Consider the following 26,797-nt stretch of genomic DNA (forward strand, 5'->3'; position numbering starts at 1 on the left):
CCTTCATCAAACCCGAACTAATCGAGGCATTTGAGCCAGGCTGGGAGAAAGGTATTGTAATAATGTAAATTATGTTAAAAATAAAGTGTTTTTCGAACCACCAAGCATGAAAGCATGTTCTACTACACGCCCAACATAAAATCAAGACTTTGTAAAAGAGCATAATAGGACCTCTTCAGTATACTAAAATGACCTAACTTGATTAAAATGGTAAACATACAATGAACATAATTTCTTTTTTCTCTTCAATAACTATAGTTCTTGACACTATAATCATCATTATAATCAATCATTGTGCTTAATTAATACCTATATCATGGTTCTGTTAATATTATGTTATATCAGGGTCTTTGGATATTATGTTGGATACTTTAGGCTTTAGGCTAAAGTACTTCAAATTCTTATTATATGGAGATAAATGAGAGAAATGAGATTCCAAGTGTAATCCAGTGAAATAATTCAATAAATAATGGGAAATTGTTGATTGAATTGGGTGAGAGAAAAAGAGCGCAGTGCCTGTGTGTGAAAATGATAAATTGAATTTTTTTGCAGCATGACCTCATCACGTATTACTTTCATCACTGTGTGCAGATAACAAAAATGCATTTGCATTTACGCCTTCATTTAAATGTAGTCAGGATCCATTCCAGACCAACTCAAAATGTATTTACAGTGATCAGATTACAAACCGTCTTTCATCTGGCTTTTAATGGGGTGAAGTGTGATCTGATCATGATATAATCACAGAAAATGCATGTTAATGCCAGGTGTACATGAAACCATTTTGCACTGGCTCATGTTGACATGGTCTTCAGTAACATTAGCACCAACATCAAAAAGGCCCCTCGAAAGTGTTGGTGGTGTGTGAGTCTTGTTACAAAACACACTTTTCACTGTCCAGTCAGTTTTTCATGTATAAAAAAAAGTCCCTTCCGCTTTTTTTCTTTGCATATTCTGTATCACTCACAAAAATATGTCAATACGAAAGTAAAATGGATTGCGACTGCCTTGTCAGTTTTCATAGGCAAGATGAAAAGTGTGGACAGGTACATCTCTGTTTGTTTAGCTGGTTTTCAGCTCTGAGAGCTCATCTTCATTTGTAGATATACTGCAGAGCAGTAGTCTCTCGCTTCTCTATAGTCCTTTATGCCTTGCCTGCCGAGAGATTGTTTACAGTATACACCTCTTCAAAAGAAACATTCTCATTCGTCAATAGCTCGCTCCATAAATAAACTGCTTTTATACCATGACTGAGGCTGAAAGTGGAGATCATTTGAAGGTCTGGCTAATGCTCCACAGGACACCTTTTGACTCTGCCATTTTTTTCTTAGGCATTTATTCTCTCCAAACAAACCCACCAGCTGAGTCAATTGATTTTCATTGGATCCCTCTCACTCGGAGATGAAGGATACTCTCATCTGTACCATGCGTGTAATGAGAGCTGACGCGTCAGATGGGGAAGAGCTGCATGGCTTTGTGGGCCCCGACGGGCCGAGACAGGGCGAGCTCATGCTGTAGATGATTAGGGTTGATTAGCTTCTCCAGCTGAGATGATCATTTTTGTCTGGCTTTTGATCAGGCGAGGAGTCCTTGACCATTTTCGTGGACAAAAGCAAACTCAGCAGAGGTCAGCAGAATGGCGGCACTTCCAACGCTACAGCCGGTTCGCTGACACTCGAAGCCCTCCACCAACTGGCAGCATCTTATTTCATTGACAGAGACAGCACACTGCGGAAGCTCCATCACCTCCAGATCGCCTCCACCGCCATTAAGGTATGACCCCCATGATACCAGCCAGGTTTGAATTGTGATGGCAGGTGTAAATAAATGCAAATATCAATTTTGCTTCAATGCAGTAAATAGAGCTGGGCATGAATATTAATGAATTCATGAATATCTTCGCTGATGCTATAAAATAAGGGACAAACATATCACAATAGTGTTTTGCTTATAAATACAGTAAGTCAATCCCACCCCTTTTTCGGCTACTTTCAAAATTTCTCTTTGCACACTTTCTGTTATAATTCACCATTTGAATAAAAGTTTTATTTTTCATGCTGCTGACTACACAGTGCAAAGTTTTTGGACTGACAATCATATTTAAATGCAGGATTGAATTTGAAAATGTAATTATTGACAGCGATAACTATGGCAATAAACGTATAACAATAAATGTGCATAAAGTCTTGGAGGTTAAATGCAAACAAATAGACTTGAAACTTGTTTCCGATACCTGAGAGAGCTCAGCACTCTGTAACTGAAGAAAACACATGCATATAGAAAAAAAACACTAGCAAATTAAGAAAACATTAAAAATATATATATGTATATAAATCTTCATCAGTTGTACATGCTGTAAATACTCACAATGCAACCAAAAATAGAATCAAGCTGCAAATACTCACAATACAACCAAACTCAGAAACGCTGAAAATAGCACAGACCACAACAAAAAACATTATTCATACTGTTAATCTGCAATTTTCTGTTTGGTTTTAACGATTGGTTAAGCAGTAAAGAATGTATTGACATAAGAATAAACAAAAAACTCAGCTTTCAGTTCATTGACAACTCCACTGATGAGTAGACCTTTAGCAATAAGCATGTCCCAGCCAGGTTTGTCACTTGTCTGAGTCCCCTTTAAACCCCGCTGTGTGTATTTCCAATGTGGTCTATGCTACAGTATTCACAGAGTGAATACTAAGTACTAATAAACAGCGAATGTGTTAATAATAGTGCTAATAAGTAACTAGCTAATAGTGAGAATTGTTCCCTATACTAAAGTGTTAGCTTTATGTATTTGCGGCGGGTTTCTGTATGTTTTTTTTTGCTTTGTATTTGCAGCATGTCTCTGTATTTGGATGCATTATGAGTATTTGCATCACATATTTGGTTAAATTGAGTGTTTGCAGCGTGTTTCTGTTTTTTTTTTTTTTTCCTTTTGAGTATTTCCAGCATGAAGAAGGTATTTACTTAACTTGCTGGTGTGTTTTATTCAGTTGCAGCATGCTGAACTCTCTCAGCCACCGTACTTGTTCTTCAAAGAACTTGCTTTGGCATTGCAGCAATCACAACTTCTTGTAGGGAAAAAATATATTGTATAATTTTAATAGATTTTTATCTTGAGAAATATATGGTCCATCAAGCCAGAGATTTGACATTTTTCTTCGGATCACATTGTCCTGGGTTCAAATCCTCCATTAGTACATATTAAATAATCTTTTCCCAATCATCTAAAATATATAAATAGAACAGGGTCTGATTTGGCTTCATTTTAATTACTGCCCTCACTGATCGACTAACTTGATATCAAATCAGCAGTGGACTCGCCTTTTGGCAGCTTTGATTAAACCTAATCATGCACTAGCTGTAGTTAACTATGATTTACTAACAGCTTGCACCAGTGCATTGCCTCTTTTGGCATTAAAAAACTACTGGATTTACTACAGAGGAGTGAAAAATTAGGGATGAAAAGGCATGGACACAGTTATTTTTGCTGCTAACTTTATTGCATTTGCATTAGTAGGAGTTTCCCTTTCAGGCGGAGGAGAGTATTTTTATAAATCGTTGTAATTTACTAAGGTTTGCACTAGTCAGTTTACTGGAACATTATGTGAATTATCTGGATGTGTCTTTTCATTTGCGTATTGTCAGTAAATTAACCACAGAATTTTACACTTTCATCAGCACTTTTATGGGATTGCGATGTTTATTGCAATTCCATTTTGCAAAGCCATGCCAGAACTCAAGTCTTGTAGTAATTGTTTCCTCTGTGTTGTAGGTATAATAAAACATTATTTCACAGAATTTCATTGTTCATTAAGCCATTCTTATCCTAACGTAAGTATAGATGGTTTTACTTTAATCAACAGACCATTTTATCTTAATACCATGTACTTTTAAAATGGATCGTTTATTCATTACCCATTATCCAAGTCAGCAAGGGAGTAATTAAAAATGAAAACAACTGAACAATGTTATGACACAGCTTTTCTTTCCCTGAATGCCCACTCATAATCTTTGTTTTCCCCATAGTAAACAAATGGATAACTGTGTTAACAGGGATTTGTTTTCCCTCATGCTAAACTAGTATATTGTTGTATCAACAGCTACATTTAACATTATGAATGATTTCTAGGCAATTTTATATAGTGAATGTTCCACTGATAGACCAACAGGAGTCTGTATTTCTTCTTATTATGAATTAGTTCCATTTCCTTTAAAATACCACTCTTTCCTGAATGAATAATGAAAAAGTCGGGCTCTTTAATGTCAGGGGTGTCCAAACTCAGTTCTGGAGGGCCGGTGTCCTGCAGAGTTTAGCTCCAACTTGCCCCAACACACCTGTCTGGAAGTTTCTAGTATGCCTAGGAGCTCCAGGAATGTAAATCAAAAACACACAGTGCAATCAGTGTGCCTTTTTCCCCAAAATAATAACGCTTTGGTTATTTCAGAAGAATAAAAAACATACAGCACAGTCAGTGTAGTATGATTCAGTTCTTGTAGGTGATTTAAAAACTTACTGTACAGTGCAACCAGTGGAGTTTGATTCTTGAGCAAATGACTCTTATGAATCGGTTCTTTTAAGTGAATCAAAACACAGTACAACTAATGTTTAATTCTCATACAAATGATTTATATGAGCTGGTTCTTTTTTTACTGAGTCAAACAAATACAGCTCAGCTTATTGCGTTATGTTGTTCCTAAATGGATAGTTCACTCAAAACTAAAAATTCTGTATGATTTATTCACCTTCAAGTTTGAGAAGATATTATGGTTAGGGTTAGGAAGTCTATCGGGGGGCATCAACAATTTCGTTACCAGCATTCTGCAAAATATCTTCTTTTGTGCCCAACAGAATAAAAACACACAGGTTTGAAACAACATGAGGGACAGAATTTTTCATTTTTGATGTAATAAGGCTTTAAGGCTTGTGTAGTTAGTAGGATTATTATCATTAACTTAAACCATAAACCATAAAAAGACAAAAAAGATACTTGAAATTAAAAAAAAAAAAAAAAGTTAACAGAAATAAAATAAAATAAATACAGCCTAAGAAATGTCATTTTATTATTTTATTTTAACTATAGTTGACGAGGCAAATTTCTCATTTTTTTATTTCTGGAGTTGTACTAAAATAATTAGGTAACACTTTAGAATAGGGAACACTTATTCACTAGTAACTATGATTTTTAAAATTAAGGTGAAGTATATTTTTTTATATAATTATATTTAAAAAATAATTTAAAACTAATATAAATAATAAAAAGTAACATAAATAATAAAATTGAATTTGAAAAAATTATAACGATAGTAAAATAAACTGGTAGTTAGCTGTTTTCATCACCCTGTTTTTATGCGCGTTAGAAATAAGTGATGGAAACACCAAAAAAAAAAAAAAATTAAAAAATAAATCCCTTAATTTACAAAAACTTTTTTATGCTCGCATGAGGTGGTTATTGAAAAGAGTTAATGCAAATAGTGGGAGATGGAAACGCATTTGCTGAATAAATTCCTCCATGTGCATCCAAAAAGTCATGTGACTTGTGCAATGGAATGGGATAACTTGACTCGTTGCACAGCATCTCAAATGCTGTTATGGTGCGTGAGCCAAAGTCTGTTGTTGAAATATTTCTGTATAATTGCCTCCCAAAATTGTCCTAGACGACAGCATTCCCAAATAGCAGCATCCATCTCCATCTCCGAAAGCATTGACTGCATTTATTGTGTTTTTTGTCTGCACGCTCTGAGCTGCGAGTAATTTATTATATATGAAAAGTTATTATATTCAGTGACTTCTCCTGCTTTTCTTAGTGATATTTAGTGCCAGTTTGTCAGGAAGTGATGATTTTGTTCTCTGGAAACTGTAGAAACTGTGCTTTATTCATAAATGTTTTAATGCTATATTCCAATTTTGTGGAGTTAAAGGAATAGTTCACCCAAAAATGAAAATTCTGTCATTACTCCTTTATTAATTACTCATACATTAATTACTCCCCTTATGTTGTTCCAAACCCATAAGACCTTTGTTAATTTTTGAAACACAAAATAAATTTTTTTATGAAATCCGAGAGCTTTCTGACCCTGCATAGACAGCAACGCAATGACCACGCTTAAAACCCGGAAAGGTAGCGAAGACATTGTTAAAATAGTCCTTACGGATCTTACAGGTTTGGAAGGACATGAGGGTAAGTAACTAATGACAGAATTTTCATTTTGGGGTGAAATAACCCTTTAAACGCTCTGTAAGTCTTAATGTACAACAGTTTTCATACCCTCAGTGAAGGCCTACTGGATTTTTGGTGGTTTTGATAATCTGGTTTATGAAAACTATAAGCTGGCTCAGTTAGAAAAGATATAGCAAGCTGAGTAAGACCATTCTAAAGGTCTGAACCTGAACTGGAATTGTTAAATTCCTTATCTCTACAAAACAGTTTCTCATAATTCAGCCTGGTCTCCTTATTTAGATGTACACTCTTAAAAATAAAGGTGCTTTAAAAGGTTCTTCAAAGCGATGCCACAGAAGAACCATTTTTGGTTCCCCATTTAGTCAAAAGTTCTTTAAAGAACCATCTCTTTCTTACCTTTATATAATTTGAAGAACCTTCTTTCACCACAAAGAACCTTTTGTGAAACAGAAAGGTTCTTCAGATGTTAAAGGTTCTTTATGGAACCATTTAGACAAAAAAGGTTCTTTAATAGCATTGTGAAGCACCTTTATTTTTAAGAGTGTAGGTATTAATACGTAAAATTTACAAGTACAAAACATACATTTTTGTGCATTTTTATTGATGCTAAAATGTATAATTTAGACATATTTCAATGTTTAAAACGTACAAATCACTACGTATTTTTAGCTAAAAAACATAAAAATTTACATATCGTTTATATCATTAAGATATTTGTATCAATGCCTTTTTATCATTTTATCAATAAGTGATTTAGATTTTTAGACCCCTTAACCTACCCCCAAACCTATAAACCTACCCATTTTATAGCAAATATAAAAGGATATAAAATTTATTTGACTAAAGTATGCATGGAAATGATAATTTTAGTAACAATATAGCATTAAAAATATTTTTATAGTCCATATATTTTATAGTACACTGTAAAAAACAATTTGTTGAGTCAACCTAAAATATTTTTGTTACCCTGCCGCCTTAAAGTTTTAAGTTCAGTCAATTAAAAAAAAAAAGTTTAGTCAACTTGAAATATACTTACCCAGCTATTAAGTTTAAGAAACCATTTTTTTGTAAGTTTTTTCTAAGTTGTCACTTAGTACAACTTAACATTTCAAGTTGACTAAATTTATTTGAGTTGACTGAACTTAAAATTTTAAGGCAGCAGGGTAGCAAATTATTTTAAGTTGACTCAACAATGTTTTTTGTTTTGTTTTGTTTTGTTTTGTTTTTTTTTACAGTGTATTTGTACATTTAGATGCTGTAAATACGTCAGTATTGTACACTGCCCTCTAAAAGTTTGGAAACACCCATGGCAAAATGTGGTATTGGATAATATCGGCATGAATCCTTATCATTTTTTGGTGCAAATACATTAAAGTAACTTGACATTATCATTGAAGAGCAGCAATAATAATTTTCATTTTGGTTACATAATAATGGCAATATATACATGTCAAAGTCAGACATGTCCCTTTGCCAGCTGTGATGTCTGGTTACTGTTTTAAACCTGGCCCAGGTTTTTAAAAGATTTTTGGGTCAGCACACCTTAATAGCTTCAACAATTGATTGTCAATTAAGTTTATAATACAGTGAATTTAGGCCCAGATTATGCAGAGCTGTAATAGCTGCTAATGGTGGATATTTTGTTGAATCGAAAATTGACATTTTTTTTTTTCTATGTATAAACTGTTTATGTAATAAAATATCTTTTTGTGGTTTGTGTTGTCCCTTATCAGTGCAAAATTATCACAAATTAAAAAGGATTCATGCCAATATTGTCCAAAACCCCACTTTTCTAGGGCCTTTTTAAAATTTTTGGAGGGCAGCGTATGTTTTAGTGCCTGTAAAAACATGTACATTTTGTAGAACCACATTTTACTTATACATATGAATTATTATGAGATCATGTTGTACATTTCAGAGAAAATATTTCTCTAAAAAAGACTCTAGTTTCTAAAGTCTTTAAATTGGAGTCCAAGTCAAGTCTCATATCAACTTCTATGTAATTTAAGACACAGGAAACCTGGATTGATAGTCAATGTGAATTTATGTTAGGTTCATAAGTGCAGCTGCAGGCGATACATACGAGCAAACGCCTTGCATACAATTATTACCGCCTCAGAGGTGAGTTCATTATTCAATGCACAGTTATCAGCAGCATAACCTTGCGCCTGTGGCGTTCGTGATAGACTCCACACTGATCTCATTTGCTCAGGCTTTGTTTAAAGCGTCAGTGCCAAGTACAGCCTTTAAATATAAATCCATGCTTAAACCACTCAAGTGCTTCAGATATGAATGACCCAAGGTTTCCTTTGAAAAAGTCTCAAACAGTCATCAGTAAAGCAGCGACTTAATCCCAGGCAGCAGTTTTCCATCCGAAAGCCTTTTCGAACTCGGCCCTGCCACATTCAGTCATTCGCAATCTCAGTCAGGCAAACCGTTTTGGGGTCTGAGCCCGTTCGCTAAGAGGATCCCGGGCTAAGTTGCTATTAATGAGGACAAAGCGCCTGTCGGTGTTAGTCACAACATGCATCACGGTGATGGATCAGCCTGGCTCTTCCATTTAGATTCCTTTCTGCGTTGACTAATTCAACTCATTAGTTGCATCTAGCATGAAGCGAGCTCTGAGGCAAGAAAACAGATGTATGGAAGATGCATTATAAGGTTAGCCGAGGTGTTAAATGGAGCTAGTTGGATGATTCTTCAGTGTTAGTCTTATGGATGAGCAGGTGAGGGAGGACGCTATTCGAAGGGTGTTGGAGAGAGTAAATTAGAGGTTTGATTATGATGCACCGCTGCGGAATCTCTCAGCCTCATTAGTTTAGCTGGGTCTTCGGTATAGTCGCAGATGGCATCGGTAACTGACCTCATCTGTGGTTTGAACAATTATCTCTCTACGCTAATTAATGGTGTTAAATGTGTTTGGAAGAATAATGATTTGTCTGTGCGCAATAATAGTTTTTAAATGTTATATGTTATTCATTAAGGTTATTGATTCACTTATCAGGTGGAGATTCTTGCTGTTTGGGTTAGCTTTTAATTCTAGCGCGGACAGTAAAAGTAGGGGTGAAACACTCGCTCTGCATTTGTATTAATCAAAGCGGTAAATCCAGAGAGTTGGAGAGAGACATTAAGCACAGTCGCATTATTCACAGTTTTGTACTCTTCAGTAAAGCGGAAGAGAGAAGGCCGAAGAACATTAACCTTCACATGAACTCACGATGCTTCTTTCTGGTACCTAAATTAAATTTGACCACAGGATGCCAGTTTAGACAGCGGAAATCAGTTTTCACTACTAAAGTGTCTCTAAGTTCACCGGGAAAGATTTGTTTTGGTGTTGTTTTCCTAGTGTCTCACCATATGTCATCATCTAGTGTCAATCAGTGTTTTAAAGGAACAGTTTGCACAAAAATTAATGCATTTATTTTTATTATTATTTTTTAATCAATCAGTCTATTGCAGCATCACATCTTTGACCCTCATACAGTATCTTACATATTTTAATACAGTTTACAACTGCAGACGAAACATATAAGCAATTTATTTATTTACTAACAATTTATTTTATTTATTAAAAAATAATGAATTAGATAATGTTTTAAACAGTAAATACATTAAATAAATGTAATCTATTAAATGCTGTCATTCAGTGTCAATCAGAGCTTTGAAAAGAACCGTTCACACAAAAATAAAAATATTTGCACCCTTATATTGTTCCAAGGGTCATTGATGTGACACTATTTTACTTAGATTATTTTTTTTTTAAATATATAATTTCATATTAAATTTCCAAATGCAATGTATACATGCAGTGACTTCAATGACATTTTTTGAAGAAAAGAAAAGAAAAGAAAAGAAAACCAATAAGTCTCTGAAATATCAGATAATTTTACCTTTTTATGACCTTTTTACAATAGGCAGAGTTAGGCCACATGGAAGCCTGTTTCTGCCACTGAATAAAGGTAATCGCAACTTTTTATTTTACAATACTGACTTTTGTTTTTCAGAATTGCATGATGCAAACTTGTAATTCTGACTATTTATTCTCAAAACTGTCAGATATAAACTCACAATTGCAAGTTATAAAGCCAGAATTATAAAATATAAACTCGTAATTCTGAGAAATCAAGTCAGAATTGTATGCTATAAGCTCACAATTGCGAGTTATCAAGTCAGAATTGCAAGATATAAACACAATTTTGACTTTTTTTTTGTTTGTTTTCGTTTATATCTTGCAATTCTGACCTTATAAGATGCAACTGCGAGTTATTAAAGGGGTCATATGATGTTCCTAAAAAGAACATTATTTTGTCTATTTGGAATAATGCAATGTGTTTATTCATTTTAAGGTTCAAAAAACACACTATTTTCCACATACTGTACATTATTGTTCCTCCTCTCTTCCCCACCTTTCTGAAACGCATACATTTTTACAAAGTTCATCATTCTGAAAAGCGCAGTGTGCTCTGATTAGCCAGCGTTGTGATAGGCCGAAAAAAACCTCAAGCGTACCATGTTGTGATGCCGTGTCCCGGTGTGACGAAACAATAAAACCCATTATAAATGAGACATTTTTTGCATCAAGTGAGAACATTATTACTGATTATAGTGACTCATACTGTCTTTTTATGCATTGCATTGCGTTGTGCCACATAAACATAACACAATTTCTGCATTTGTGACCGCAGAAACAAAAGTACTTTCGTTTTCGCAATGAAACAGTGTCTCCACAACATGGCAGTGGCTGCAACAATACTACAGTGAAAATAAAAGTTATGTCTCATTTGGGTAGTGTTGTGCAAATCTTCCCACACAGTGACATAGATTTGTGGGGACGTGTTTGAATGACCCGTTTTAGGAAGACGTGGCTGAGTCTTAACTTTTATAAAGAATATCTCTTTGGGTTTGAGACTTTAATCTTTGCAACTTTACAGATCTTATATATGCACAAACAGCTCCACTTCCAGAACAACAATTTACAAATAATTCACTCAACCCCTTGTCATCCAAGATGTTCATGTCTTTCTGGCTTCAGTCGTAAAGAAATTATGGTTTCTGAGGAAAACATTTCAGGATTTTTCTTCATATAATGGACTTGATTGGTGCCCCGATTTTGAACTTCCAAAATGTAGTTTAAATGCAGCTTCAAAGGGCTCCAAACGATCCCAGGCGAGGAAGAAGAGTCTTATCTAGCGAAACGATCGGTCATTTTTTTTCGAAAAATAAAAATTTTTATACTTTTTAAGCACAAAAGCTCATGTAGCACAGGCTCTGGGATGCGCGTCCACGATGCCACAAATTAGTAATGGGTCGTACTCGAGCGATTCTTTCATTTTGAACAAATCTTTAATGTGACTCGGGAAGAACGAGTCATCTCGGGGAGTGATTCGTTCAGCCTCGTATGCACAACATCCTATTAGGTTTTGTACTGGAATTAGTTCACCTGTTTTGAGTCTTCGGGTTTTTCAAGTCGTTCGTTCATCTTATGGGGCTGTCACGTGATGAACGAATGACTCAAACCCGAAAACTTGTCAGATAAGAAGTCAGGTGAGCTAATCATAGACTAAAGACCCAAGTAAACAATGAATTAATCTTTTCTGTTTCTTATAGCATTATAGTTTTGTCTCGTTTGTAGTGTGATAAATGTTTGTGTAAGCAGTAGATGTGTTAGGGAACTAATATGTAACATTTTAATTATATTTTGCTAAAATTAACGAAATGACTCGAAAAAAGATTTGTTCATTTTGCTGAACGAGACTCAAAGGTCCGAGTCGGTAAAATGATCCGAACTTCCCATCACTACTATGAATCATGTCTAAGTTCATCGTCTGTGTGCTCGGACTAAAAAAATGTAGAGTATGGCGAAAAAACATCTTATTTTCTTCTACAACTTCAGAATTGTCCAACATCATTGTACCTTTTTGTTTGTAAACAGTGTTTGTCTTACTTGCACTTTCTTAGTCTTTGCGCATTCGCTTTGTAAACATTGGGTCTGTAGTTCCGCCTACGTTCGGCATGACCTTTCGACCTGATTCAATAGTATGTGAACGCACATCCCAGAGCCTGTGTTACACGAGCTTTTGTGCTTAAAAAGTATACAAATTTTTATTTTCCGAAAAAAATGACCGATCGTTTCGCTAGATAAAACCCTTCTTCCTTTAGAGTCCTCTGAAGCTGCATTTAAACTACATTTTGGAAGTTCAAAATCAGGGCACCAATCAAGTCCATTATATGAAGAAAACTCCTGAAATGTTTTCCTCAAAAAACATAATTTCTTTACGACTGAAGACAGAAAGACATGAACATCTTGGATGACAAGGGGGTGAGTAAATTATTTGTGAATTGTTGTTCTGGAAGTGGAGTTCTCCTATAACACTCCAAAGACAAAGGAAAACATGAAATTACATTATATGACCCCTTTAGACTTTATAATTTGCAATTGCGAGTTTATATCTCACAGTTTGAAGAAGAAAAGTCAAAATTGCAAGAAAAAAGTGAGAAAAGAAATCAGAATTGTGAGATAAAAAGTCACATTTACCTTTCAGTGGTGGAAAGGGGCTTCCATAAAATCAGGCTGTAAAATCTCATATGGTTTAAATACCTCAAAAAGTAATATAAATGAATAATTCATGATTTAAATATTAATAATGCATAATCATTGTCAAAGAGAAAACTTTTTAGATGTGGACAGTTACATGTATTCAAGGTGTAAAGAAAATATTGCATTAAATAGAAGGGGTTTTTTTAACAGCTTTTATGAAGCTTTTTTTAAATATTTAAGTACAGCTTTTGTACTGTGTTTCTGAAGCCACACAATAGCTTTGTATTAGAAAATCCCCACTCCTCCATATTAACAATTCACAACAAACATTCTGTTTCTGTCATTTACCGGCTCCAGAATATAATTCTGTATTTTCCTAATTATTTCTTTGATGTACAATTAGATGCAGAGTGCAACAACAGGCCTATTGTGTTTTTGGCCTTTGCGGGGACAATGAGCTGGCTCGGACCTCAGACAGAACTTTTAGGATTTAATGAATCTCCCTCCAGCAGCATTAACAGAAGCATAAGAGCCTGCTGTGGGTGTAATGAAGTTGTGATTTTTCTCTCTTTGTCTCTCTCACACTCTGCTGATTCTTGCCCTCGACTTCATGCCGTTTCAATACTTTTTATAGCTGTTTTTTTCTGCCATAAATGATTAACTACTTCAGCTTTTGAATTATTTTGCTAGATAAAATCCATAGTGTTATACCACAGCAGAATACAGAGATGAACAGTGCTCGCTGGGCTGCACAAAGATGTAAAGATAATAAAAATGTTAATTAAATACAGTGATGTTAACCTAATTAGTTTCATGATAAATTAGGACCAGATGCAACCAACTCTTGCATCATTACACAGACAGAAGCAGGCCTACATAGTTGTTGTTGCTGTTGCGAAGATAAAAAAAAGTGCTGATTTTGTGTATTTTTTTTCTTTTCTAAACTTTTACAAATAAAATGATTTAGATAATGTGTAAAAATAGGCAAGGAGTGCAAAAGGATCTACATAAGAAATATTAGGTAAATAAGAAATATTGGGGAAATGCTGAAAAAGTCATAAAAACGAAAAAGAAATATATGTACTGCTTAATATTTTTATTTTAACTTGTAATATTTATTTTCAGGATTCTTTGATGCTAAGTAGAACATTTATTAAAAATAGAAATCTTTTGTAACAAAAGCAGTTCAAAAGTTTGGGGTCAGTACATTTTTCATTCTTTATGGAAACTTTACTTTTACTTTACTTTTCAATGATATGTTAAATTGATAAAAATTAATATTAAATACTTATCATACGTTTTCAAAAGATTTCTATTTTGAATAATTCTCTTCTTTTAAATTTAGTATCACACGTTCCAAAAAAAAAAGGCAGCACAACTGTTTCCAACATTGATAATATCAGATATAACATATGATTTTTTTTTTCCTTTTTGTGAAGTAGAAAACACTTGTGCCGCTATATATTTTTATGAAAACAATAAATAAATAAATTAAATCATTATTTTCTTTAAATAAAATTACAAAATGTATATAATTTTGTAAAGTAATAACATTGTAAAATAATAAATGATATAAAGCTAAAACTACAATATTATAAATCTTTAATTTTTAATGATATGAAAATAAAATAAAAAATATTAAAGAAAAGTTTAATTTAAAAGCTAAATAGTAATATTTGTTATAAATTACAACAGCACAAAACAAAATTACTCAAAAATTAAAACTTAAATTCAAATAAAAACAAAATAAAAACTTTAAAATATGAATGAAAAATACTATAACAGCATATAAATTATAACTAAAATAGCATTGATGACCACTCACAAAATAAATTAATTTTGTATGTGTGTGTGTGTGTGTGTGTGTAACACAAATTTTTTTTTTTTTTTTTTTGAGTATGTTACAATTATCGAGCATGTAATAATTATAGTTGAGTATGTTTTACATTAAAATACTACAAATTTTTCTACTTCGAAATTTCACCTTTAAGTCAGTGTGTTATTTGGCATTTGTTTGTTTGTAACTAGCAATTTCTGAGAGAAAAATTGTTTCTACACCAATTTAAAATTGTTGTTGTGATGCCCAGCTTTAGAAAATTATATTTTAAAAAGCTGTGGATATTCATCGGCCAAAAGGTGTAGGATCCCTGGTGTTGATCGTTTAGATGGTTACAATGAAAACCGCTCACCCACTGTTCAGCTGAGTTTAATATTTACAAGTCACTTCAATTAATTCATTAGACAAAGACAATAATTGCTTCTGTCTCTCTCTCCAGGTAACAGAGACCAGGACCGGCCCTTTGGGCTGCAGTAACTATGACAACCTCGACTCTGTCAGCTCCGTTCTGGTTCACAGCCAGGAGAACAAAGTTCAGTTGCAAGGTAAAGAGATACACGATCCCGCACTTCCTCTCGAAACACTTTCTCTCGTCCCGACGCTAATTTTAAAGTGTTTTCCAGAGGTCGCGCTTGTGTGATGAGCCGTGCTAGCTACACGATCAAAGCCTTGATGCCGCCGTTGTCTAATTAGCCTGCTAATTATACACAAATCCTGAATGTTGATATTTGACTGTGCTTGCTAATTAGATTAAAGGCTTTAGCAACTAACAAGAATAAGGCTGTATTGGAAAAGCGGAGACATGTGTGGTCTATCTCACACTTCTGTATTTCTCCTTCCAGGACTTCAGGCTATTCTGCCGAGTTATTTAAGGAGCAACTTTGTTCAGGCTGCCTTAGGCTACATAGGCTGCAATGCTGAAGGCCAATTTGTGTGCAAAGACAATGACTGCTGGTGCCAGTGCAGCAAGGAGTTTCCCCAGTGTAACTGCCCTGAGGCTGATATCCGTTCCCAGGAAAACTACCTGGAGCGCATGAGGGAGGCCTGGAGGCAGGAGAACCAGGAATTTCAAGACTCAGGTGCCAAAATGTCTTGTGTTTCTCTTTTTCTCCTAGGATATTATCGTCCCCATTAGGCTGCTAGCCTGCTTAACTAGCTTAACCAGCAAGACTTCTTTGGTCAACCAACTTTTCTGCAGGTCTTTAATAAGTCTTAAATTTAGTTTTAAATTCAAGGCCATAAAAAGTATTAAATGGCACAGTAAAGTCTCAATTGTGATTTTAAGCGTTCTTAAAGTTGAGGAATTGCGATAAGGCCTAATGTGATGATGAAACTTCAAAAAGCTTCAAAAAGGCTTCAAAAAGTCAGGAGCTGCTGCTTTGTTTACCGCCAGGGAAACGCTGTATTTCTGCCGTTCCGAACGCGCCACCTGCTGGCAGAAAATGAATTTGCATTTTTAATAAGCCAGTCTGCTGTTTTTGTTTAGACCAATGTGAAAACCAACCCATGTTTTTATGCTGCAAACAGAGGGTCTACAAAAAATAACAAAATCTAAACAATTAACCCTTAAATGCATGAATGTTTTGAGAATCAATATTACATCTTTGGGTCTTTAGCGACCTGAACCTATATATCCAGCATGGATGGATCTCTGACTTATGCAGTAGTACAAAACTCTCTTGATATTTTAAGAACACTTACAGAATAATAAAATAAAGCATATTTTGTTACCTTTTAAAACTTAGAAGCATTCAGTTTGAGCAGATGATTTTACCATCGCCGCCATTGTCAGAGAGCACTTCCACAGTACATTCAGCATCTGGCTCATATTCGCAATCTCAACCATATTCTCAAAACTGTCGTTTTCAGTGACTTCAAAGTCAATATTTTGATCGCTGGCAGCTTATTCACCACATCCAGCATCAAATAAAAGTGACATTTATATTTTATTGCGTACAGTAATTGCTCTGCAGTAAAGCCATTCGAACCAGTTCAATTTTTGCTGATGATATTCTTTTGTTTTACACTTGAGATAATAATGAGTGAAACATCACGTCATTGTTGTCCATCAAACAGTGCCACCTCGAGGAATAAAGGTGAATTGCACAAATTGAGTCATCAGATATTTATATATTTTTGCGCACGAAAAATATACTTACACTTTTTACAAAAAAATATTTAGAAAACAGATATTCTTTTATATTTTATTTATTTATTTTTATTGTTATATTGTTTATAATGAATAGATTGACGAATACTAAGAAAGTTTATGTCAAACTTAAAAAAGGGAGAGGGTAGTGAATGACGTCCCGGGATGCTAAAGACCCAAGGTATGCATTTAAGGGTTAAGACAGTAATTTATTTATATTCCATTTAATTAAATAATAATTTATATAATGATAATCAATATGATAATTGAGACTTTTGACTCATCAATTTTCTTAAAAATGGTTTAAAGGCTGAAATGTGAAGTTCTTATAAAACTTAATTTTATAAAATATTTTTTAAACCTGTATCTGAACTGTAAATTATGCTTTTTACAGTCATTTTAGTTTAGACATGTCCCTACTCCACTCATACGGTATTTATTTTATTTGTGCAGATCTGAAAAAAAAAAGTCTTAAACATTTAAAATCTAAATAGAAATATTTGTTAAAAATGACAACAGCACAAAACTAAATTACTAAAAATTAAACTGAAATTATAATGAACAAACTGAAGCTAATTTAAAAAATGAATTTAAAAAAACTGTTTATAAATAACTCTAAAATAGCACTGATGGCTACTCACAAAAATAAATAAGCCTTGACTTGACTGATTTAAGCTGAATTATTTATAAATCTGAATATTTATGTGAATTATTTACCATTTTTTTTATCATTTCACCTGTTTGTTATCTTTAAGTGTGCTAAGAAAAACAATTTACTACAATTTACAATCGGCCTACACAAAAAAGAAATAAATAAACACTTCTGTAAATTTTTCCTCTGATATTGCTGCTAATTTTAAACAATTACAAAGAAAGAGCAAGCAACACATTTAAAAAACCACATTTTTAAGTAGAAAAACTCAAATTTTCTTGTAAAACATACTCCATTGATATTTGCTTTACTTTCAACTTTGAAAAGTTTTTTTTTTACAGTGTAGCAACAAGAAAAACACTACAGTAGCCTTATGAGATTATTTACAACTCTAGTTGTTTGCATGTATAAGTGTATTGGTTTCATCTTTACTCCACACTATTGCAGCTACAGTACAAAAGTGAGAAAATACGTCCTAAATATCTGTGGCTTCACATTGTCGTGGGTGCAAATAGCTGCGCTGTGTGGGAGATGCTATTTACACCTGGGTACAAATAGACACTTTGTTTTTAAAAAATAATTGTTGCCATGTGCAAATTGTGTTCATAATGTCACTATATGGCAAAATATCCACATGCATTATGAAAGACTTTTTTTTTTTTTTTTAACAAGACTTCACTTTGGAATAGCATTAACATATGAATGCAAGGCCAAACACATTTTTGATGGATTGGATCTGCTTTGTCTTGCTGTGTTGTAGTATGTGAATAAACTGTGAAATAATTCATAGTAACCGTAACAAATAGCAAACAGATAATGATACTGATAATTATAATAATTCAAGTATTCAGCTACCTTGAAAGCAATTATGTTCAGTGTATGCTAAAGAGGCTAGCTCCTGATATGGGTGTTTTACTGACAAATTTTTTTGAAAATATTCACAAAAGTGTTAATTCAGATCTACTTTTTCATCAGATGAGTTCCAGAGCTTCATGGGTAAATTACCAACACAAAGCGCTCTGAATTCATCAAGAATCCAGCAGTTGTGGAAGACAGACAGCGCTCTACAGCAACGCTACAGGCAACTAGAAAGTCGCGTTAGCCTCCTGCTCTCCAAGACCCGTCGAACTGCTAACAAGCTCTTCAGCCTCAGCAAGAGATGCCGCACACAACCCAAAATAGCGTCTCTAAGGGAGAGGTAAATCATATTTATAGGCACACATTAAACCCGTGAATCCAAAAGTTTTGTTGTGTAATTATGCAAGCAATGCAAATGAAGCTACATGAAAAGCTGCAAAGTTTTAGTCTATAAGGAATTCTGCATGTTTATGCATCATTAAACTCAGTAGAAGTTTGAGATTCATTGGATTTGAGTTGAAATTGTATGTTTTGCCATTCCATCTCATAGGAAAGAAATGTCACAAAAAAGATATCTTAAAATTCTGTCATTAATTACCCACCTTCATGACGTTCCAAACCCGTAAGACCTTTGTTCATCTTCAGAACATTAATTACTCTCACGAACGTGCATTGAAGATTGAATTTTTTTGTGCACAGAAAGTATTCTCATAGCTTCATAAAATTAACGTTGAACCTTACATGGACTATTTTAACGATGTCCTTATACTACCCTCCTGGGCTTGAACGAGGTAGTTGCATTACTGTCTATGTAGGGACAGAAAGCTGTCAGATTTCATCAAAAATATCTTAATTTGTGTTCTGAAGATGAACAAAGGTCTAATGGGTTTAGAATGACATGAGGGTGAGTAATTAATGACAGAATTTAAATTTTGGGGTGAACTATCCCTTTAATGGGTCATTCTACAGAATTGGTGTAAACTGCTGTCCCACAACAAAAAACACATTTAAAAAGCATTTAAGTATTAAAATCTTAGATGTTTATTAAAATCCTTCTATTATCTATTGAAACCCACAATAATAGTAAGCTTAGTAAGCTTAGTAAGCTTAATATATATAAAATCATAATTTATTGGGTATTTTCAGCTGAGAGGTGGCTGTCCCAAACCCTAACCTTTAAAATTTCAATTTCTGAAAATTATATTGAAATAATTTAGTTTTTTTTTTTTTTTAAAGGGGTCATCGAATCCCCTTTTTTCACAAGTTGATATGATTCTTTAGGGTCTTAATGAAAAGTCTATAATATACTTTGGTTAAAAAATCTCAATGGTTGTGTAAAACAACACCCTTTTTACCTTGCCAAAATCAACTCTGCAAAAATCATCCTGTTCTGGTCGAGGCTGCTTTAAATGCAAATGAGGTCTGCTCGCCCCGCCCCTCTCTTCTCTCTGTGAAATGACGAGCATGTTTACTTTAGCCACATTTAACGTTTAGCTGCTAAACTAGCACATTATTAGGAAAGGTGATCGCAAAGATTCATAAAAAAACCCCTTAAACTCACTTCTGCTGTAAGTGAAGCTGGATCACGAATGATTTGCGTGAACATAGATGGATATATGTAGATCGGGAGGCACATTCCCTTCACAAACAAAGGCAATCCACTGCATCTTCAGCAGCTCAAATTTCAGGAGTAAATGAAGACCACTATGTTAATTATTACATCCAGCAACACAACACCTCAATCACTCAATTGTTGTCTAACTTACATCCCTGCTCCAGCATCAAAACATGGAGGTTAGACTGTTACAACTGATCTGAGGTAAGACGCTCATGTCAATCAACTATCATGGGAGCGGCCTCTGTGGGTGTGACGCCACAACGACAGGCATCTGAGAATGGCTCGATTTGAAAAAGGGGATATTATTTTTACAGATTAATTAAAAACCACTGCATTGATTTTTATCATTATAGGGTAGATTTGTACATACACTGACGACACACATTAATGTTCAAACAACATTTAAAAGTGAACTTAGCATCCGATGACCCCTTTAAAAGTATCTTTTTGATTCTTTTAAATAGTGAAGTTATATTGTCTTTGTAAATTATGAAACTTTATGTAAAAAAAAATGTGTCCCGCATTATTTATGTCACTACCGAAACTGACTTTAACTGAACCCAAAAATTCATAATCAGGAAATATTCCTGTGTCCCCCTCTCTCGTAGAAAAAAAACAGAATATGCCAGTAGGCATGTTTTGATGCTGGGATGCTGGTTAGGTATGTTTTGGTGCTGGTTTATGCTGGTCCTTAGCTGGTTTATAGTGGTCCTTGACCAGCAACATGACCAGCATAACCCGGCAAAGGACCAGCAAAGGACCAGCTTAAACCAGCATCAAAACATACCTACCAGCATATGCTGTTTTTTTCACCAGGGTTTTTTGAGAGTTATTCCATAAGATTTAGTTTGTATATATATACTGTTCAGAACTGTGCTAACCATGTGCTGATTAGCATCTTTGAGCTAGCTTCAAAATTATCTAAAATTGTCAATACCGAAACAGTCACGACCAAAACATGTCATCATTGTTTCAGCAGTGACAAAAGACAACTTATCCACAAGTTTCCTATGCCCCATGAGGCCTTGCATCAAAAGTGGGAGCGTCTTCTGGTTCAAAGTAAACAAGCGGGACGTGACACTCGTTCATTCAACAGCTGACAGTAGTGATGGGCAAATGAAGCCTCGTGAAGCACTGACATTTTCCTCTGACTGTTTCTGGAAAAGATTCAAAACTTTGAGTGTGTCGGAAACTGCACGATCTGGTGGTTAGTAAAAAATAAAGCAGCTAAAAGCCTGTGAAAGAAACACCGTCGGACGAAACATTCACCACACATTCCATAGATCGACTTGTGTTACATGCACAAATATAAGTCTAACAGTATGTGTGTTTGTTTGCTGAATTTCCGTCTCGGATAAATTCATTTATCCATTAAACTGTGGCATTAAATGCTAGGACGAGTATCTATATGATATTAATAAAAGAATAATGTACACATGAAGTGCATATGGCAAATAGGAAATTTTCCTGAAATATTTTGTATTTTTTTTTTTACTTGTATGACTGGATATTTAAACATATAAATGAATAAGTAAGATCTGGAGGTTCGAACCGACACACAAAGTGAATCGCGCACAGGACTGGACAGATAGCGAGGCTTTGTTTGTCACTGGTTTCGTGATTTCTACGTTAACAACACAAGCCTTGAATTGAGGCTTCATCTGGCACGCCCCTTAACACAAGCTCCGATGCCTCGGTTCAAATGTCACATCACTAGCTAACAGTCATTCAAGATTTAGTGATCCAAACTTGCTAACGATGTGGGAGCACAGCTTCGAACAGCACATGTTGTTCCTGAGCACCGTCATGACATCCCCCATAAAGGTTTGCAACTTTACAAAGTAAACAATGATCCAAAAAACACAATTAGCACACAAAATACCATTGGTATACTACTACTGCCGCCTCACCGGAAGTTGTACCCACATTCTTTTTTTCAGTAGCGCCACTCGGAAACAGGTAAATAAAAAGGATAGTTCTGGTCCTTGATTCTGATTGGTTGAGCCACGTTCTAAGCTGTTTTAAATACTCTACAAACATACACCTTTGTTTACTTCTGTGTGTTGCTTGGCAACCACTTTGTTGCAACCACAACTGTTTCCGAGAAACTACATTGTTTGGTGGAAGAATATTGCTTTATTTATATCATTACACTTTATTTGCTCTATTTTATTTTGTGAAACCTTACTACGTATATGGAATAACGTTTTATTAAAACAATAAGCCCTGTGAAGCCGTGGTTTACAGTGAATTTATAACAGCTAAGGGGGTTAAAAACGCCCCTTAGCTGTTATAAATTCGCTATAAACCACAGCTTCACAGGGCTTATTACTTTAACATAAGCCTCATATTTGGGGGAAACAATTTTAGTACAGTTATGACATTTATTTTGTATTTTAGTATGTTTAAGTTGTGTTTTAATATGCAAGCTGAAAATGTGCTGGGATGCTTTGGCAAAAACAAAGTATACTGAATTATCATCTAAGATGTTATGATGGTGTTTAGTTCAATTTATATTCAAACTAAAGAATCTTTAACTTTGAAATCAGTATGAAAAGCCTTTTCTCTGTTACAAAGAAAAATTAGATTCAAAATACAACAAATCTCATAAATCACACGTGAAATATTGTTAAAAATGTAATTGTTATAGATTTAATAAAATAGCAAAAACAATATATTTATAATCCCCTGCTGAAAAAAATAATGGTTTCCACTACAAATACCATTACAAACCATCGACTTTTAACTATTAAAACCATTTAAAAAATTGTTATCTGTTGGGACATATTCCATTAGGATTTATTGGTTTTAACAAGCCACCAATAGAAGGTGACCAATTACCAGAGACCAACAGGGTTCATTACAGTTTACATTAAAGCCAGTACAAGTCCCATTATAACCAGAAAAAACATTACAAATTTTGTGATGGTATCTATTGTTTGTTTTTTTTTTCAGCAGGGCTAAATGTAAGAAAAATCTTAACAGGTCAATATAACCCTTCTAATTAAATTATATATTACTGTGTTTTGGTAGTGACAAATTTAGGGATTGGACAAATGTTACAAAACTTTCTGAAAATACAATATGACAATTAACTGCACAATTACTAGAAATGTATACCTTGGATATTATACAGTAGTATTGGAGTATTGGATATTATACATATACATGACATAACTCATTCCTGTGTCATTCAAACCTGCATGACTTATGTTCTTCTGTGGAACACAAAAGAAGATATTTTGAGACTTTTTTTGGCCAAATTAAATTAATTAAATGCTTTAACATATTAATATTTTAACACTATTTAGCTAATATTACTGTATTGTTTTGTCTTACATTTTATTTTGTTGTAAATCATGGTTAGGGTTAAGCTATCTAGTTTTAGTAAGGAAAAAAACATGCATTTAGCTTTAGGAATATGTAGAGAATTGCCACAGTCACCTTTATCTTGCTCACTATTCTCTGTCAAAATGTTTTTGAATGATATTTATTGTGAAATGCATTCTATGAAATGCATTCTCCTCATGTTCCTTCTCAGTTTCATACATCTGTCTACTGTATGTGAAGTCCAAATATTTGAATAATTTGTTTTGGCTTTAGAACAATGACAATAAAAAAGCCAATTATTTAATTCTGTAAACAACATTTGTCTTTATATTGTGATGTTACTATGCTTTATACATTAAGATACATGTATTTTGTAAGCTTTTGCATTTTAGGAAAGGAGTCCATCATATTACAAAGTTATTGGCATCAATAAGTTTTAAACGCAACAATTGTGCCTATTTTGATTTAATATGTTGATGATACATAAATTAAACCAAACTACAATCTCTATTAAGTCTTTTGAGCTTTGAAAGGGTAACCTCTGAGTAATAAAATTTTCCTCAAGAATTGCAAAAACACTTCAAATGATTATTACGCTACTGGATTTTGATTTGAAAGCGCTATTGTTTAGCCAAGCCCGAGCGAGAAAGACTAATGACTAATCTATTGTTTAACCACCCACTACAGCCTCAGAGGCTATTGTTGCACTAATGGATTACTTTTGCCCTACCAGTGCTTTCAGAGCTCAAGGTTAGAAACCAATTAGTTCTGTTGCTTAAACAAAGCTGTTTATTGACAGTCACCGTTTGTTGCGAATCATTGACTTATGATTGCCGTAATTATTTGCATACATTACAAGCCATAAAGTCTCGTTTTGTCTCATTTCCTCACTTTTTATATTGTTGGTTTTCACAGGCCTTTGAGCTACTGGCTACAGTTCACCCTGTCCATCCTGTACTGCAGTGAGAATAACCAACTGGGATTTTACGCAGAGGAATTACGGATTTGCGCCTGTCCGTATGAGAGCCCCTCGTGCCAGGGCATCGTCCCGTGCGAGGTGGGCGACGGCCACCGCTGCGCTTCCTGCTCGGTGGACAACCGCACTCGATGCTCCAGCTGCAACCCGGGTTACGTTCTCAGTCATGGAGTTTGTAAATACGCCGTACCCAACCCTACAGACCACTACCTGGGCTTTGAGACCGACCTACAAGATCTGGAGCTACGCTACCTGTTACAGCACCGAGACGGTCGCATCACCACGCATGCAATCTTCGTCAGCAATGATGTTCGCCTCAACGTCTGGTTCGACCCGTCTTGGCGAAAGAGGATGCTGCTTACGCTGAAGAGCAACAAGTTCAAATCCAACCGTGTTCATATGCTCCTGGGCATCTCGCTGCAGATCTGCATGACCAAGAACTCCACCATAGAGCCTACGATGTCCGTCTACGTCAACCCTTTTGGTGGTAGCCATTCAGAAAGCTGGACCATGCCCATCAATCAAAATGGCTACCCGGACTGGGAGAAAACGAAGCTGGACATTCCGTTGGATTGCTTCAACTGGACCTTGACTTTGGGAAACCGGTGGAAGAGCTTTTTTGAGACCGTTCACTTCTACCTGAGGAGCCGGATTCGGACCGAGTCCTCTCAGGGGAATGATACGGTCTACTTCGAGCCTCTAGAGGCTACGGATGCCTCTCAGAACTTTGGATACATGAAGATCAACAGCATGCAGCTGTTCGGTTACAGCATGCACTTCGACCCCGAGGCCATCCAGGATCTGATCCTACAGTTGGACTATCCGTACACTCAGGGATCTCAGGACTCTGCTCTGCTGCAGCTGATGGAGATCCGATATCGGGTCAATAGACTGTCGCCTCCTGGACCACTGCCATTAGATCTGTTCTCCTGCCTACTTCGACATAGGCTCAAACTCTCCAGCTCTGAGGTACAGAGAATACTCACCACACTGCAGACTTTTAGTGCCAAACAGCCCTTCTACAAAGAGTACGAAGCTGCGAAACTTTGTAGTTAGAAAGCAAACTAATTTATTTTTGCCATTGATGTTTTGCTTTACTCGTTGAGAAGCTAATTTAACTGAAAATTCTTTTATGAGGGGGGTCACTGTTGTTGCTGTTTGATATAAAGTCATTATTGTTACATATTTGATGTCTTTGGTTCAAATGGTAGTTCAGATGAAACAAAGTTTTGCACAATTTTATCAATTCTGCCATGTTTGAAATTAAATAAAAATAGGCAAAAAGACCTAATTTAAAAACACCAAACTTTTTGTTATGTTTTTGTAACAGGCTGATTGCAGTTGGCTGGATCTCAAACATGCAATGTAACATTTTAAGAATGTATTTAACAAAAAGCAGAAAACTGTCTATTTCCATCATTATTTAGAAATCCAATGTAACTCCTTAAGACTACCTAGGCTCATTGGAAATATGTGCCCTTATATACATTTCTGCAAAACTGAAAAAACATTCCTATATGTAAGGAGCACTGCAAGTTTCTATTTGAAATGAACATTAGCGGCAGTAAAACTCTTTAAACTGACAACTTTAAAGGGGTCCTATTATGCTCTTTTACAAAGTCTTGATTTTGTTTTGGGGTTGTACTAGAACATGCTCTCATATGTTCTCATATTGGTGGTTCGAAAAACGTTTACATTATTACAATACCTTTCTTCCCAGCCTGGCACAAATGGCTCATTAGTTCCGAGTTTAATGAAGGCCTGCCTTCCGAAAAAAGGAAATGTGTTAATATTGGTTAGCTGTCCTACTGCGTTGTGATTGGCGAACAGTTTAGATAGTGTTTTAGTACCGCCATGCCCCTTGTCAAAGCAGTTAGCGCAAGCTAGATTAAAGTGATTCTTACGTTTTAAATATGGATATGTACAAATACGCAACATTTTACTACAGGAGACCCCCCAGAGCCATGTGAGGCACTTTTTATTATGGATGGATGCACTTTATTAGACTTGTTTTGGACTGATGAATAGAAACACCCGTCTATGCCATTCTAAAGCTTGGAGTGCCAGTATCATTTTTAATATAACTCAGATTGCATTCGTCTAAAAGAAGGAAGTCATATACATCCAGCCTGTAGCCTCAACACTACAGTAGTGTTGAGTCCTATCCTCAGTCTAGTGAGATCGCCGATACATGATATTATCATGCTCATTTATTTAATTATTTTACATAATTATTTTCATTGCCTGAACCAGCTCCATCATAAGGCTAAAAGCATCCTAACATTAACATTATTACAGAACATCATCACTAATTAGCCTAGCCTAGTCTAGTACAAGTTTATGCATTTTAAAAACACTTGCGTTATAAGTGATGCTATTTACACTGTATGATGAATAAATCTCTTACCACACACTGCACATGTCTGCGGCGCGTTACGGCTCCAATGCGGCCACTGGAGTAGATTGCAGCCTCTGCATGTGTTTTGACCCCCTGTACTGCACACGTTTGCAGCGAGTTACTGCTCTGACGCGGCCACTCTAGTCAGTGCTTGTGTTTATAACCACCGCACTGTGGCTCATTGAAGCGGCTCTTCATGCTGCATCGCTAAAGTTAGGCTAATTCCCCACCTTGTCCCTACCCAAATCCAACC

At 35.0% G+C, this 26,797-nt stretch overlaps 1 protein-coding gene across 1 annotated transcript in view; it reads left to right on the forward strand.

The window, feature by feature from the left end:
- brinp3b (bone morphogenetic protein/retinoic acid inducible neural-specific 3b) overlaps positions 1–26,564 on the forward strand; it is a 38,542-nt gene extending 11,978 nt beyond the window's left edge. Inside the window, exons 4-8 of the mRNA XM_051132280.1 lie at positions 1,580–1,773; positions 15,003–15,108; positions 15,406–15,642; positions 18,340–18,562; positions 24,086–26,564. Coding sequence (XP_050988237.1) covers positions 1,580–1,773; positions 15,003–15,108; positions 15,406–15,642; positions 18,340–18,562; positions 24,086–25,202 — 1,877 coding nt within the window. The 3' untranslated portion in view covers positions 25,203–26,564. The remainder of the gene's footprint in view (positions 1–1,579; positions 1,774–15,002; positions 15,109–15,405; positions 15,643–18,339; positions 18,563–24,085) is intronic.
- Positions 26,565–26,797: the final 233 nt, after the last annotated feature.

Source organism: Labeo rohita, chromosome 2 (genome assembly GCF_022985175.1).
Source record: "Labeo rohita strain BAU-BD-2019 chromosome 2, IGBB_LRoh.1.0, whole genome shotgun sequence".
In the NCBI taxonomy this organism is placed as follows: Eukaryota; Metazoa; Chordata; class Actinopteri; order Cypriniformes; family Cyprinidae; genus Labeo; species Labeo rohita.